The sequence below is a fragment of the Acipenser ruthenus genome, chromosome 38, assembly GCF_902713425.1.
Source record: "Acipenser ruthenus chromosome 38, fAciRut3.2 maternal haplotype, whole genome shotgun sequence".
In the NCBI taxonomy this organism is placed as follows: Eukaryota; Metazoa; Chordata; class Actinopteri; order Acipenseriformes; family Acipenseridae; genus Acipenser; species Acipenser ruthenus.
This window is the reverse complement of record NC_081226.1, coordinates 3768975-3784509: the sequence shown is the minus strand read 5'-3', so window position 1 is coordinate 3784509 and position 15535 is coordinate 3768975. Positions and strand designations below refer to the sequence as shown.

The 15535-nt window shown below is 38.0% G+C and overlaps 2 protein-coding genes across 2 annotated transcripts; both read right to left on the bottom strand.

The window, feature by feature from the left end:
• Window positions 1-302: 302 nt before the first annotated feature.
• On the bottom strand, window positions 303-2919 carry LOC117433684 (E-selectin-like). Its single transcript, XM_034056115.3, has 3 exons — window positions 2823-2919; window positions 2343-2531; window positions 303-2144 (listed from the first exon to the last, which is right to left on the bottom strand). The coding sequence occupies exons 1-3, from the start codon at window positions 2851-2853 to the stop codon at window positions 1762-1764; spliced, it is 603 nt and encodes a 200-aa protein (XP_033912006.1). The 5' UTR covers window positions 2854-2919; the 3' UTR covers window positions 303-1761.
• LOC117433782 (macrophage mannose receptor 1-like) lies at window positions 2903-6348 on the bottom strand. The gene is made up of 4 exons (XM_034909611.2): window positions 6284-6348; window positions 4285-4659; window positions 3045-3404; window positions 2903-2925 (listed from the first exon to the last, which is right to left on the bottom strand). The coding sequence occupies exons 1-4, from the start codon at window positions 6312-6314 to the stop codon at window positions 2903-2905; spliced, it is 789 nt and encodes a 262-aa protein (XP_034765502.2). The 5' UTR covers window positions 6315-6348.
• Between the last annotated feature and the right edge of the window lie 9187 nt (window positions 6349-15535).

The window sequence follows — 15535 nt, the reverse complement described above, 5'->3', positions numbered from 1 at the left end:
TAAGAAATACAAACTGAGAAAAAATAAAGTTATGCAATAGAGAAAAGAAGAACAAAGTTTCTGTCTTCCCTGTACCCTCAAAATCACACAATACCCTGTTCCACCTGTAGATGGCAGTATAACCCCAGACATCTTGTATTCAGCTCGCTACTGATAACCGTGACATTCAATTGTTTTTCTGGGACTAAACATGTTTAGTTAACAATGAAATACATTTCAGGTTTTGTTACAATTAGAAAAACAAACAAACGACAATTCAAATTCAGATTAAATCTGTATTTATTTTTATACCAGCAAAAAAATCCAGACTATCAATATATTCAGCAATACAGAATATACATAGACAGAAGAGACTCACTCATATAACAAAGTTTCTGTTTTGATTACAGTGTACCTATTAACTACATTCATCCACAGAGTAGCATTAGGTGCAATCTGCATCATCAGAAACCAGGCCCTGTTAGCTGTCCAGTTTGGGTATATTCCCTAGAGGCAGGTAGTTTCAGTTGCAGGCAGACATGCACACAAGCTTCCTCCCTCCCTCCTTCTGTCACTCTAATGTTCTCTAAACAGACACACTCCTGCGACTACCTGCAGCAGCAGGGGGGTAAGAATGCCCGCTCTGCTGTAGCTCAATGAAGCAACACAAAAGTGCAAACAAGGAAAATAAAAGTTTTCTTTTGATTTTGTTATACTGGTGCTGATGACAATATCCAGGACCCAACTACAGACACACCTTCTTAAATATGTAAAAACTAATTTAACAAGTTCAAATGTTTTAAATACTACTGAAATATGTAAGCATTATTTAAATGTGTAAAACCTACTTAAATATTATATAATCTTTTTTTTAAAGGCAAAAAGCAGAAATTAGAAAAATATTAAAGACCCTTTCACCCTCTCTACTTCCCTCTTAAAAATACATCGTATATGATGCTGCCCAAGGTTTAAAATCCATGTTCTTATATCTTATTATCCCCAGAAATAAGATCACTGGACATTTGCTTATGTTGAAGATCTTTTGGTCCATTGCTTGTGATTCATACTTCAATTTGTAAATGTAGATATTTAAAAGAAAACGTTAATAATAATAATAATAATAATAATAATAATAATAATAATAATAATAATAATAATAATAATAATAATAATAATTATTTAAACCAAGTTGCTGCTGCTTCCTGGTAGCTGATCAGTCCTTGTATTGCAGTTCAAACTCTCACCAATGGTCCGGCCTCAATCAGACCCAGTGACCTACAGAACAGGTACCAGGATGCAGCAGTTTATCTACAGCCTGGCATTTTAAATAGCTGCGTATCCTGAACTAAAAGAAAAACAAGTGAACAGCAGCTTCTGAAAAGACGCCTCAATGCTGATTGTGAGGAAGTGAGGAGGGGAATCATATTAGTGTTGCGCTGTGCCATGAACCCCATAAGACAAACATTGTGCACTGAAGCCTGTGCAACACTATAATGCTTCCCCACCTCACTTCCTCACAATCAGTATTGAGGAGTCTTTTCTTAAGTAATTATTGCCCCTTTAAGATTGCTACACATTATTATCATCTACAGGACTCTGGCATTGCAAGTTACAAGATTTTGTTTTGCTTTATTATTCACGCATGCTACGTTTATACAATAAAATTTAGACTTAGATATTTCTAGAACGTTTTTGTAAATCGCTTTTTATTTTTGACTAAAGTGACTTTATACTATAGAATGTTTGAGAAGCAGTGCTATAAAACCTTTTAGATGTGTTTTTTTAACCTTTGAAACAGATAAAGGGGAGCTTTTCATAGCAGCACAGATCATTCCACTCAGCCCCCCCATCCTCCCCCAGCACCATCTCCCCACAGTGCTCATAGTAAGGATTGTTGGGCTCCCCAGGGGCCCAGTTAGTGTAGTTTACAGGCCCCTTGTTATCCTCACCAGCCACCCAGTACCAGTTATCATACACAATGCTTCTGTGCAGGCCGATCCAGAATTGCGATGCAGTGCTGTTCCTGACGAGCTCCGACACTCTGTTCTGTGCAGCCAGGCTTGTGAGGCTCACTAGGTCAGTGTAGTGATCCCTGCAGTACTGCCAAGCCTCCGGCCAGACCATACTGTCAGAGATCAGGTGGAGCTCCTCAGGGATTGGAGTGACTGGTAAAAAAATATAACAATGATAATAACAAATAAAACTAATAATGAATACAGCCACTAATACAACCCATCCAAATGCAGTTTTGTTGGAATCCTGCTTCAGTCTGCATTTCATTATGAGAGCTGTGTGGTTCAGATTATTGGTCGGTTTAGGCTACTAGGGTCTGGTTTCACTGCACCCTACGACACGGTACCCACCTGTTACTGCGGGTGAAGTGCCAGGGAGCCAGGAGCTGGAGTGCCCAGGGGAGCTGGCTCGAGGAGAGGTGCCACCCATCGTGGAAGGCTGCTGGGATTGTTCTCCTCCATCTGGTGTTTGGGAAGCGGCTGGCCCGGTGGTTGGAGAGTTCTGAGAGTCAGACTGAACAGTGGTGGTGTCCTGTGGATCTGTGGAAAAGATCACATAGAAAGAATCAACCAACCTCTTAATTACCGCACTGTGCTGTGCATTGTGTAGTTACTACTGACAGGATGTGGGGTCCTAATACCTTCTCAAGGAGTGTGAATATGATCCTATCACTCCGGGTTTTACCTCTTTACATTCTATTCCAGTAAGATATGGAATTTATTTTAAGATCCTACTCGACCTATGAGGCATTACATGGTTTTGCTGCATTATATAAGTTATTATTTCCATATATCCCTGACCGTACACCAGCCATTTGACTCTGTACCCACCCGCTGCTGCAGCAGGAGAGGGGCTGGCCATCGTGGAAGGATGCTGGGATTGTTGTTTTCCATCTTCTGTTGGGGAAGAGTCAAACTGAACAGTGGTGGTGTCCTGTATATCTATGGGAAAAAAATCACATACCTCATAATAGGATAATAAGCAGGTAAGAATTGAAACATTCTGAGCAGGTAGCTGATCTAAAGTGCCTCTATAACTCAGAAGCGACTTGCCTTTGTAACAGATGAACTTGTTGTTGTCATTGCAGTTGTTCATCTGCCATGCCCCAAAATTCAATTGAGAGGTCTTGAGCGTCACACAGTCTGAAGTGCTCCGTGTATCTCCCCAGTTGCTGTAGCTGAAGGTTTCCCCATTTCCCCAGCCCCAAGACCCACCGTCCCTCCTCAGTCCTATCCAGTAGTCGGTATTGGAAGTGTCTTTGTTCATCAGCTGTTCGATATCCAGGAGCACGTCTTGGCTTGTGATGCTCACCAGGTCTGTGTACAGAGATCTGCAGTGTTCTCTGGCTTCGTCCGCATTCTTCACAGTGTTAACCAGGAAGTACTCCCTCTGACCGCACTGCGCAGAAGGTCCTGCAGAGAAACACAGTGTAACAGGACTGTAATAATAATAATAATAATAATAATAATAATAATAATAATAATAATAATAATAATAATAATAATAATAATAATTATTATTATTATTATTATTATTATTATTATTATTATTATTATTATTATTATTATTGGGGCAGCAGTGTGGAGTAGTGGTTAGGGCTCTGGACTCTTGACCGCAGGGTTGTGAGTTCAATCCCCAGTGGGGGACACTGCTGTTGTACCCTTGAGCAATGTACTTTACCTAAATTGCTCCAGTAAAAACCCCACTGTGTAAATGGGTAATTGTATGTAAAATAATGTGATATCTGTATAATGTGAAATAATGTATAATGTGATATCTTGTAACAATTGTAAGTCGCCCTGGATAAGGGCGTCTGCTAAGAAATAAATAATAATAATAATAATATTATTATAAATCATTTAAAATAAATCGATCAACCAGTTGTCACAATCATAGTCCATCATATTCTGTGTAAAGATGTCATACTATGCACTGAGCAATTCTGAAGTAATGTTCTGAAGTAATGTTTAATAGTGGTTCCTGTGAACATGTTTAGTTTTTCTGATTTATAACAGAATACTAGCAGCACACAAACTACATATTACAATAGCGCACTTTATTTTAAACATACATTTAGTTTTTTTCTTAATGGTATTTTTTTTTTCAAAACTCCAGTATCAATGCACTAAACGTACTGATGGTTCCATCCAGATATTTCAATGACGCGTCCCTGCATTCTACTTCAAGAAGTCACAAAAGGACTGTTTGGAAGAATCGCTTTATTGAACATCTTGATGTTAAATTACAGGCTGTAATCATCATAAAAATATAAGGCAAAGCAGTTCTCCGTACCTGCCAAACAGATGAACCTCACAAGGTCATCACAAGGTCTGGTTTCCCAAAATCCATTGGGATTTATGGCTCCACACTCTCCGTTAGCAGCTGGTTCCTTACTCGCCCAGTTTTTGTATTGAAAGGCCTCGCCTGTTGACCATTCCCAAGACAAGTTTACTGTGTTTTTATGTAGACCCAGCCAAAACGAGTAATCTGTGATCTTGTACGTCAGTGCCTTGACTGCCTTCATTTCCTCTTCACTGGGAACGCTAACCAGATCAGTGAAATTACTTTGACAGTGTTGGCGAGCTTGGTCCCAGGTCATTACATCTCTGACGACGTGGTATCTTCTTTGAGGGCAGCAGACTGAGAGACCCCCGATCAAGGTGCAGGCTACAACAACAAAAACACAACAGGAGTCAAAATCTTCAGACCACTGGATAATACAATGGGGAGCGTTTTAGTGACAGGATCCATTCAGGCAATAAAGCATCTAAAATGTCCTGTAAAAGAGGTCCTGATTTGAATGATTTGAAAGAGACTTTTTAAAATGAATGGTGTTGCAACAGTTTTGTAGCCTGAGAGTTTCTAACGTTTCGAATTATTTCAACTTCTAGCCCTGGCTTAAACGTTTCTATATAATCTATCAATGTTCCAGTTGTTTGTTCACTTCGTGACCTCTTATTGTATTCCAGTGTAACGTGCAGTGTTGTGTGATACACTCCTGTTACAGATCCTGTGTCGGTGTGATGAGATGACGTTAAAAGCTCTGAGCCACGCCTCCAAACGACTCCGGCTCTTTTGCATTGTGGTTCACACGGGGGGCATTGAATGCCAAATTGATTTTTATGCTGCACTGCATTTCTCGATATGTGTCGATAATGGCGAATAACAATGACGTTTGGCATTATTTTGTTATGTCTGTCATTTGTGTTTAAGGTTTTATTTCAACATTGTATCAATGTGCGACATAAGTGGGCAGTAAAAGTGACACGAAAGAAACAATTCAAAAGGCGACAAGCTTTTCTATCAAAGAAATTGACTGGTTTTGTTACGTTGCACTGTCTGTAGGATTTTTCTTCTTTGCAACGCTTTTGTATAATTGTAACACGCAGCAATACAATGTAGCAATTAAGCAAGAATACCATAGTTGAAAATTGCAACTTTGTATATAACTGTGTACCAAACCAGACTTAAACAAACAGCACACATGTATCTATTTACAATCTGCTCGCTCTGCTTTTAAATCTGTATGCTTAAAAACTCAATTCAAAATAATAATATCAAATGGAGGACTAGGACTTCTATTAGCATCAAACTTATTACCAAAAAGAATCTGGTTTCCAGAGCTAGCAGAAACTTCTCAGTGGATGAAGACTAAAGTGTTTAAATAAATATGATCATACACGCTGCGTGTGCCGGGGGTGGAGTGATAACAAACGATCCGCCGCCAGACAGGTTAGCATTCACACAGGGCAAAAATAATAGATCCGCACCAGGGTTGATTGTCCAAACCAGCCGACAACACCTATTTTTTTTATATTGGATCGTTTGCTCTGACCACATTCACATTGGAGCGATTGGACGTTCTCTTGAGGCGCGGGGGGTCGCCGGTTTGCACCCATCCTCGGGCCTGTTACAACGGCACTTACTTCATACAGTAACACTTGTAAAATGTGTTGGCTAAAGGTGTCTGTTTATTTATTTATTATTATTATTATTATTATTATTATTATTATTATTAGGCACTTAATCTGCATTATATTCCACCATAATACTGAAGTTTTGTGAGACATATGGAAACATATCGTGCAGTGTAGCCCCCTAAAATGTTTGCCTCGACCTCCTCAGCTCCCTCGCCGGGGAGAGCCTGGCGCCGCCACTGCCTGAGAGACCCATTCCTTCATGTTGTGGAGCTCTTCTGAATCAAGAATACTTTCTTACACAACTAGCAGAATCAGTCTATTAAATGTGATCATCTGAATGATAGTGATGAGTACAGCACAGTGAAACTCACCGGACACGATGAGGAAAGCCAGGCTGCACATTGCTGTTGTCTCTGATGAGCTCCGTCACTCAGGATTGTATTTCCTAAAGGACAGTAAGAATAACCCATGATTATTACTTATTTTCTTAGCCGACTTACAATTGTTACAAGATATCACATTATTTATACATACAATTACCCATTTATACAGCTGGGTTTTTACTGGAGCAATCTAAAGTACCTTGCTCAAGGATACAGCAGCAGTGTCCCTCACTGGGGATTGAACCAACAACCTTCTGGTCAAGAGTCCAGAGCCCTAACCACTACTCCACACTGCAAACTCCAAATGATTCAGTGCCCATCGATACCGCGTCTAACGACATTGTGCCGGAGATAGAAGTCCAAATACATGAATGTGTGTTTCATGTGCATCAATGATAAATATATCAATTGATTATATAGCAGAGTCGAGGTGCCCCAATTCAGCAAATGTGACTAACTGACGAACAACACGCTGGGTTATCTAACATTGTAAACATATACGACTGTGTGGGTGAACTACAGTTTCACTTGTATGTAGTGATTTGTGCAGTAGCCAATCACAGATTGACAGCGTACCATTTTCTGACGTTACACGGGTCAAGTTTTGGTGCGTTCTGACGATGTGCCACTTTCTGGCAATAATAATAATAATAATAATAATAATAATAATAATAATAATAATAATAATAATAATAATAATAATAATAATAATAATAATACATCACATCCATGTGTAGGGCAGCAGTGTGGAGTAGTGGTTAGGGCTCTGGACTCTTGACCGGAGGGTTGTGGGTTCAATCCCCAGTGGGGGACACTGCTGTTGTACCCTTGAGAAAGGTACTTTACCTAGATTGCTCCAGTAAAAACCCAACTGTATAAATGGGTAATTGTATGTAAAAATAATGTGATATCTGCATAATATGAAATCTTGTAACAATTGTAAGTCGCCCTGGATAAGGGCGTCTGCTAAGAAATAAATAATAATAATAATAATAATGTGTAAGTTTATGCGAACATATTAAATGTCTGCTTTTCTATTTGTGTTCCTCCAGTTTCTTCAAAACAGCAACCTCTATAGAAACGCAAATATTAAAACCCTAATCTAGAGAAAATGCGATTTGAACGGAAACTGCGTCACTCACCAGCCGAATAAGTTAATAAAATAAATAAAATATTTAAAAATAATAACAAAAAAAACAATGCCAGTCAAAATACACATCATATCCAAGTTTTTTTTCATGTGAATATAAGAAAAACAACAAGTGTTAACAATACCACTTCTTATTAATCACTTCCGTGCGAACATGTTAAATGCTCGATTTTCTATTTGCCTCCCCCTGCTTTCTCAAAATAACAACCAATATAGAAAATCAAATAATTAAACCCATTAGAGAAAGTGGAGTCTGTCCACTAGATAGAAATATCGGCGCGGCTGTGTCCTGCATTTATGACCGAATAATAATAATAATAATAATAATAATAATAATAATAATAATATCAGAGTTTATTTATGTAATATATTTGTACTAGAAAAAAGTATTCATTTTAAAACTATCCTTGTTTCATATTAAAAACTTAATACAAATATTAAACTACACTACATTTACAAAGACAGCTATTCACAAAGACAATTATCAAGCGACCATTGATTCATTTTCCCCTGACAACAGCGCAACCATTTAAAAACCGCAATACTTTTTTTTTTTTTTAACCAGCCTTAATTAAACAATTTCGTACCGTTTACTTGTATATCAGAAATACATTTTTAAATAGCTGCATCTATAAGACACTTCATACAGATATAAAACTGATTACCATAATTTATATATATATATATATATATATATATATATATATATATATATATATATATATATATATATTCTTACCCTGTGCACTAGTGCTCACTAGGCTATCCACTGCGCATAATCAGTTCACTGCAAGTGTTGCATTTGTTTTTTTCAGATTTTAAGGTAATGTTCATATGCATATTACTGGGTAAGGGCGTCTGCCAAGAAATAATAATAATTACGTGCGGTTCACAAGGAGGTTAGGACTGTTTAATTTCACTAAATCAGGGAAAGCATAAGTGTTTATTTCATGAATGAAGTTGAAGAGCTATACGTGACTATGCAAGTCATCTCGGCCCTGTAATATAACAATGCTTTATTATTGAAGTGGATGGGAAACGGTAAACACTGTTTGCAAGATATAAATGGTACAACAAACCAAAATATAGAAATACACTTTTTTATTGCCATAAATGGACTGCTAGCCGGGGTTACCAATACAAGAACAGCACTCAGAATTGCCGACCTGCAGACAAGGGGGCGTGTCGCTCGCATTCCTCATGCCTGCGTGGTTATTTTCTCCTGCTTGAGGTTCAAAACAGTTCGAATCGGGCCTCAAACCGCTTATTCTTCCTCCTCACAATTTCTTTCATTACACACCACACTCCCACTGTGCTTACTGTAATACAGACTACTCAAAACGTCGGAGAAATTCGTAATGATCGCTTTCACAGTCTGAAGCTATGTATATCTCACAGCTGTTCTGGGATGTGTTCCCCTAGTGATGCACGCCAACTTCGTGCATCTCCGGTGCGTTTTCGGTATTTTCCGGAATTATTGATAGTTTTGCATCTCTCAGTGCTCTAAAATTGATCATGGAGATTTAATTTCTTGCTCATTGTGAAAGTAAACCAAGTACGACCCCAAAGCCAAAAAATGATTTTCTATGTGACATTTGGACTTTAAGAACACACTGAAACCACGTATTTAAGAATTAAACTTACATCTTGTGCAGGAGACTTCAAACATATTCCACTGTTTTTAATTGTTTGAGAATATATTCGGCCGCACCCAACACACACAAAAGAATAATAATGAAAAAGACTGTAAAGAGTAAAGTATATAAATATTAAATACAAAATATTCGAATGGGTTTAAAATCTGTTGCGTGTTTTAACTTCTTACAGATTTGTTTTAAAGTGCATCTTCTTTAGTATTATTATTTTTTAAAATAACATATATACTGTACTAATAAAAAGAAGCAAGACAAAGTTGGTCCAATTTTCCAGGACATACTGTATATCCGTCAATATATATATATAAATATATTAAAAAAAAAAAAACCATAAAACATGCCGTCAGATATTTCTTCATTCTTTACAGTTCTGTGGTTACGATATTCTACGGTATAGAGCAATAAGAGATTATATTGAGAGGTTTCCTTACCACCTTACCAGCTAGTCCAAGAGATCCCAAGGTGTTCTCCTCTCCAGTGTTGATGGTGAAAGTGACAATATGACATCATCCCGCTTTCCATATTGAGAATGGACAGGAGGCAGGAGGCAGGAGACACGCCCTCTGGCTTGTGACAGGCACGCATTATCATCACAATCACAGGATTATACACAGACACCAGCAATGATGCACATTGCAAGTAATTAGTTCATTTAAAAAGGGGATGTGCTTAACAAACCTGTCCGTTAAAGGCACAGAAATCCAAAGTATTGTCCCTGCATAAAATCCAATACTATAAATGTGTGTTTCACACAAATGTATTTTAAACATTTCTTTGTATCAAGTTAGTGACTGATCAGCCGGCAGTATTGGGGTGCAGCACTCAGAAAGGGTCCCCTTCCTTTCATTTATAAACTCTGGCAGGAGGCAGGGACCCTTTGGACAGCTGCACCCTGACAGGTGAGCTCTCTGCTTTATTGGTCAGTCACTAATTAGCTATATCGGATTTCTACTTACTTAGATTCATATATATATATATATATATATATATATATATATATATATATATATATATATATATATATATATATATATACAGTGCCTTGCGAAAGTATTCGGCCCCCTTGAACTTTGCGACCTTTTGCCACATTTCAGGCTTCAAACATAAAGATATGAAACTGTAATTTTTTGTGAAGAATCAACAACAAGTGGGACACAATCATGAAGTGGAACGAAATTTATTGGATATTTCAAACTTTTTTAACAAATAAAAAACTGAAAAATTGGGCGTGCAAAATTATTCAGCCCCCTTAAATTAATACTTTGTAGCGCCACCTTTTGCTGCGATTACAGCTGTAAGTCGCTTGGGGTATGTCTCTATCAGTTTTGCACATCGAGAGACTGAAATTTTTGCCCATTCCTCCTTGCAAAACAGCTCGAGCTCAGTGAGGTTGGATGGAGAGCATTTGTGAACAGCAGTTTTCAGTTCTTTCCACAGATTCTCGATTGGATTCAGGTCTGGACTTTGACTTGGCCATTCTAACACCTGGATATGTTTATTTGTGAACCATTCCATTGTAGATTTTGCTTTATGTTTTGGATCATTGTCTTGTTGGAAGACAAATCTCCGTCCCAGTCTCAGGTCTTTTGCAGACTCCATCAGGTTTTCTTCCAGAATGGTCCTGTATTTGGCTCCATCCATCTTCTCATCAATTTTAACCATCTTCCCTGTCCCTGCTGAAGAAAAGCAGGCCCAAACCATGATGCTGCCACCACCATGTTTGACAGTGGGGATGGTGTGTTCAGGGTGATGAGCTGTGTTGCTTTTACGCCAAACATAACGTTTTGCATTGTTGCCAAAAAGTTCGATTTTGGTTTCATCTGACCAGAGCACCTTCTTCCACATGTTTGGTGTGTCTCCCAGGTGGCTTGTGGCAAACTGTAAATGACACTTTTTATGGATATCTTTAAGAAATGGCTTTCTTCTTGCCACTCTTCCATAAAGGCCAGATTTGTGCAGTATACGACTGATTGTTGTCCTATGGACAGAGTCTCCCACCTCAGCTGTAGATCTCTGCAGTTCATCCAGAGTGATCATGGGCCTCTTGGCTGCATCTCTGATCAGTCTTCTCCTTGTATGAGCTGAAAGTTTAGAGGGACGGCCGGGTCTTGGTAGATTTGTAGTGGTCTGATACTCCTTCCATTTCAATATTATCGCTTGCACAGTGCTCCTTGGGATGTTTAAAGCTTGGGAAATCTTTTTGTATCCAAATCCGGCTTTAAACTTCTCCACAACAGTATCTCGGACCTGTGTTCCTTGTTCTTCATGATGCTCTCTGCGCTTTAAACGGACCTCTGAGACTATCACAGTGCAGGTGCATTTATACGGAGACTTGATTACACACAGGTGGATTCTATTTATCATAATTAGTCATTTAGGTTAGAACATTGGATCATTCAGAGATCCTCACTGAACTTCTGGAGAGAGTTTGCTGCACTGAAAGTAAAGGGGCTGAATAATTTTGCACGCCCAATTTTTCAGTTTTTTATTTGTTAAAAAAGTTTGAAATATCCAATAAATTTCGTTCCACTTCATGATTGTGTCCCACTTGTTGTTGATTCTTCACAAAAAATTACAGTTTCATATCTTTATGTTTGAAGCCTGAAATGTGGCAAAAGGTCGCAAAGTTCAAGGGGGCCGAATACTTTCGCAAGGCACTGTATATATATATGAAAGCTCAAAAAGCCAGCTGCCCAACGTTTCGATATATTGTACATATCTTTCTCAAGGGAGCATGTGTTTGAATCAAACCATTGGATGTATTTGTAAGCTTTTAATGGCATGACAAATACTTTTTATTGTTTCTAATAATACTACAAACTTTATTTACATCATTTATGTCATGTCCTTGACTGGTGAAGTGCTGTACTATTGGTTCATTCATTTTTTTTATTTCTAATTAATGAAAAGTGGTTCTGAATTATTTTATATAAAGTTGTTCCAGTCTCTCCAACATATTTTATTTCATCACATTTTTCACAGGCTATTCCATAAACAACATTGTTATTTTTACAGTAGGTATTAGTTTTTAGTGGATATGTGGTGTTCTTATGTTTAATTATATTTTTACTTTTGTCCATGTATTTACACACTTTACATGTACTAGTGAAACTATCTGTAGAACCTATTCTGTCAATTATTCTTTTATGTTTACTGTGAACTAAATCACCTAAATTAGCTTCTCTTTTGAGTGCTACAACTGGGGCCTTAAGGAATACTTGTTTTCAATGTTTTCAAAATTAAGTAGAATCTGCAAGTGTTTCCAAACTATATTAGAATATAGAAGTTTCCCCAATATACAATGTGTTGCATTTCTTGCAGATCATGCAGTAGACTATTCTTTTAGAGGTACATGTAAAATGTTCATGAATGTTGAATGAAGATTTAATGCCTCTAATCTCTGTTTCAGAATGAATGTATTTACAGGTATTACATTGTGGTCTAGTACATGGATATGTGCCTTTCAGAGGTTCCCCAGAAGGACGAATAGCACTGTGTACCACATAATCTCTTATATTCTTGTCTCTTCTATATGACATTAAGAGGGGGTCTTGATAATAGGCGCTGTAGATCGGTCTTGTTGTAAAACAGTAAAGTTTCTTTGCACAATTGTCTGTATCTTTCTGTTGGTCGGGTGGTAAGTGAGGACCAGAGGGATTCTATCATCTGTGTTTCCAAAAAGAGGTGCTGACCATAAGAGGTGCTGACCATAAGAGGTGCTGGCCATAAGAGGTGCTGGCCATAAGAGGTGCTGACCATAAGAGGTGCTGGCCATAAGAGGTGCTGACCATAAGAGGTGCTGACCATAAGAGGTGCTGGCCATAAGAGGTGCTGACCATAAGAGGTGCTGGCCATAAGAGGTGCTGACCATAAGAGGTGCTGGCCATAAGAGGTGCTGACCATAAGAGGTGCTGGCCATAAGAGGTGCTGGCCATAAGAGGTGCTGGCCATAAGGCACTTTATACATTAATGTCTCTGCAGAGTTTAAAAAAAAAAAAAAAAAGTTTGCACACTCAAAAATCTCTTCTTCTTTTAGACTTGACCGCTAATATTATGCATCCGATTCCTGTTAGGTTTTGTTTTAAAAATGTTTTATTATTTATTGAAACAAAACAAGAAACAAACTGAAAGCGTTTCAACACATGATGTGTCTTCATCAGGTGTTGCATCGATTCGTGAAATATATATCATTGGTGTTTACTGTTTTTTAGCTCAGCAGAGTATATATAAATCCAGTATTGCAGCTAGCCCCCTCTCCCCCTCCCCAGGTCTCCAGAGCCAGGTGAATGGCAGGACAGCAGTTTTGATTTGCAAACACCTTCCTTTCCCCCTTTGCATGATCGCATTTGAATCAAAGGCTACACTCCAATCCAAGCTTGTTCTTTTTTTCTACTCACGTTCATTAAGAGAACCTTTAACCCTTTGTGTCCAGAATCCTCAAGGCACTGTTGAGTCAAACTACTTATTGGTAAACCAGGAAGTAGGAGACATATCCTCTGTGATCTGACAGGTCCATCAACACACTGTGCCACTGAGGTATTGTGACCTGAATTCGAACCCAGGTGTCCAGTCAAAGGTGTAAGGCTTGTGCATTAACATTATCAAGATGGAAGCCAAGTCTAGTGCATTAATATTAACAAACTGCACCACCAAGCCCAAAACACATTGCATCCCAAGCCTCCAGAGAAAAGTGAAAAGCTAGTCAAGTGCATTAAGTAAATCCACTATGCCAACTAGCCCTCACAACAACCCCCCCCCCCCCCCCACCAAGCCAGGTGAAAGGCAGAACACCAGTTCTGATTTGCAAACATGTCATATTTCCAGACTGTTTTGCATTATCACATTTGAATCAAAGGCGCTGCACAGCAGACCAATCCAAGCTCGTTCTTTTTTTTCAATGCTCAGGGAATAGCAGAACCTTTAACCCTTTGTATCCAGGATCCTCAAAAGCTTGTAGACTGAAACCATTTATTTGTAGACATTTTATTATAATTGATTTTAACCTTTAGATGCATGTACAGTCGTAGAGAAAAGTATTGTCACACTACACTTATTATACCATAATTCAAGGTAACAGATTAAGGACAAGCATTTAATAAACTTGTACCAAATTTTAATAAAAACAAAAAGTAAAATACACAATTTCTAGTAATTTAACCAATAATATATATATATATATATATAATTTTTTTATTTATTTTGTGTGTCCTCATTTTGCTTTTATTACAAGTTTCAGATGTTATGATAATTCTCAACAGTATGTTGCATCTGGTTGGTGAAATCTGGGCCCATTCTGTCTTGCATAGTTCCTTCAGATGAAACAGATTGGATACACATCTTTTTTTAAGATCAATCCAAAGTATTTCTATTGGATTGAGATCTGGTGATGGTGAAGGCCATTCCAGAACTTTTAACTTGGTTTTCTTCAGCAATTCCAGAGTTGACTTAGCTGTATGCTTTGGGTCGTTGTCGTGTTGGAAGATAAACTGTCTGCCAATCATCCTAGAAGAAGATGCTATCAATATACTTTGCATGATGTTGTGATGCATGGCTGCATTCATTCAATCTTCAATCACATCAATGTCTCTAGTCCCTGACTTGCTAAAACACCCCCATATCAGGATTGAAACACCTCCATGTATAACTGTAGGTACAAGGCTTTCTTCATTAAAGGCTTTCCCCTTTTTTCTCCAAACATACTACGGTCCATTTTTGGGGAGAAGTTATATTTTATACCAGGGGTGTCAAACTCCAGTCCTCGAGGGACGCACGGTCTTCTGGTTTTCATTCCAACTTAAGCTCTCAATTAACATAATTGATCTAACTATTTGTTCAATTTGACATATTTCATATTTTTCAAGGTCTTTAACAGTTGATGATTTAAAAAATGCACTTGATTCAAGGTACACTACCTGTGAAACATTTTGAGGCCTGGAGAGAAGTGTTAAATGTGTCCAGTTAATCAAATAATTAGACCAATTAAGTAATTGAGAGCTTGGGTGGAACGAAAGCCAGAAGACACTGCAGCCCTCCAGGAACTGAGTTTCACACCCCTGCTCTAGACTCAAGGGACCAGAGAATGTTGTTGACAAATGCTTCAGATTCATATTTATTGGCATATTTAAGAAGGTTCATTTTATGAATTTTCTTTAAAAGCGTTTTTTATTATGTATTATTTATTTCTTTGATAGGGCTCTGTAGCCATTTCCTTTGTGTCAGTCTGCTGTGAGCTGCTTTGTCTTGACCATCATCTGCTGTGCTGCCAAAACGCTCTTCAACAGATATTGAAAGTAATAACTTCTTTTTCTGGCTAATTTATAATGCTGCTTTATTTTTTTTACAGACTTTTAATGTAAAGGTAGCAATACTTTAGTCATGAACACATATTTTAAATTGACACTTCGATTCTCTACGTAGCGCTCCCATGTTTTTAAA

What these genes read in the sequence shown, in the direction of transcription:
- LOC117433684 (XM_034056115.3), bottom strand. Translation starts at nt 2,853, where the DNA reads ATGGCCAGCCCCTCTCCTGCTGCAGCAGCGG. An exon ending in CTCTCCTGCTGCAGCAGCGG is followed by an intron (nt 2,532 to 2,822) that starts GTGGGTACAGAG and finishes TCTTTTCCACAG; the next exon opens with ATCCACAGGACACCACCACT. An exon ending in CACTTCACCCGCAGTAACAG is followed by an intron (nt 2,145 to 2,342) that starts GTGGGTACCGTG and finishes TTTTTTTACCAG; the next exon opens with TCACTCCAATCCCTGAGGAG.
- LOC117433782 (XM_034909611.2), bottom strand. Translation starts at nt 6,314, where the DNA reads ATGTGCAGCCTGGCTTTCCTCATCGTGTCCG. An exon ending in GGCTTTCCTCATCGTGTCCG is followed by an intron (nt 4,660 to 6,283) that starts GTGAGTTTCACT and finishes TTGTTGTTGTAG; the next exon opens with CCTGCACCTTGATCGGGGGT. An exon ending in CAAGTTCATCTGTTACAAAG is followed by an intron (nt 2,926 to 3,044) that starts GCAAGTCGCTTC and finishes ATAGATATACAG; the next exon opens with GACACCACCACTGTTCAGTT.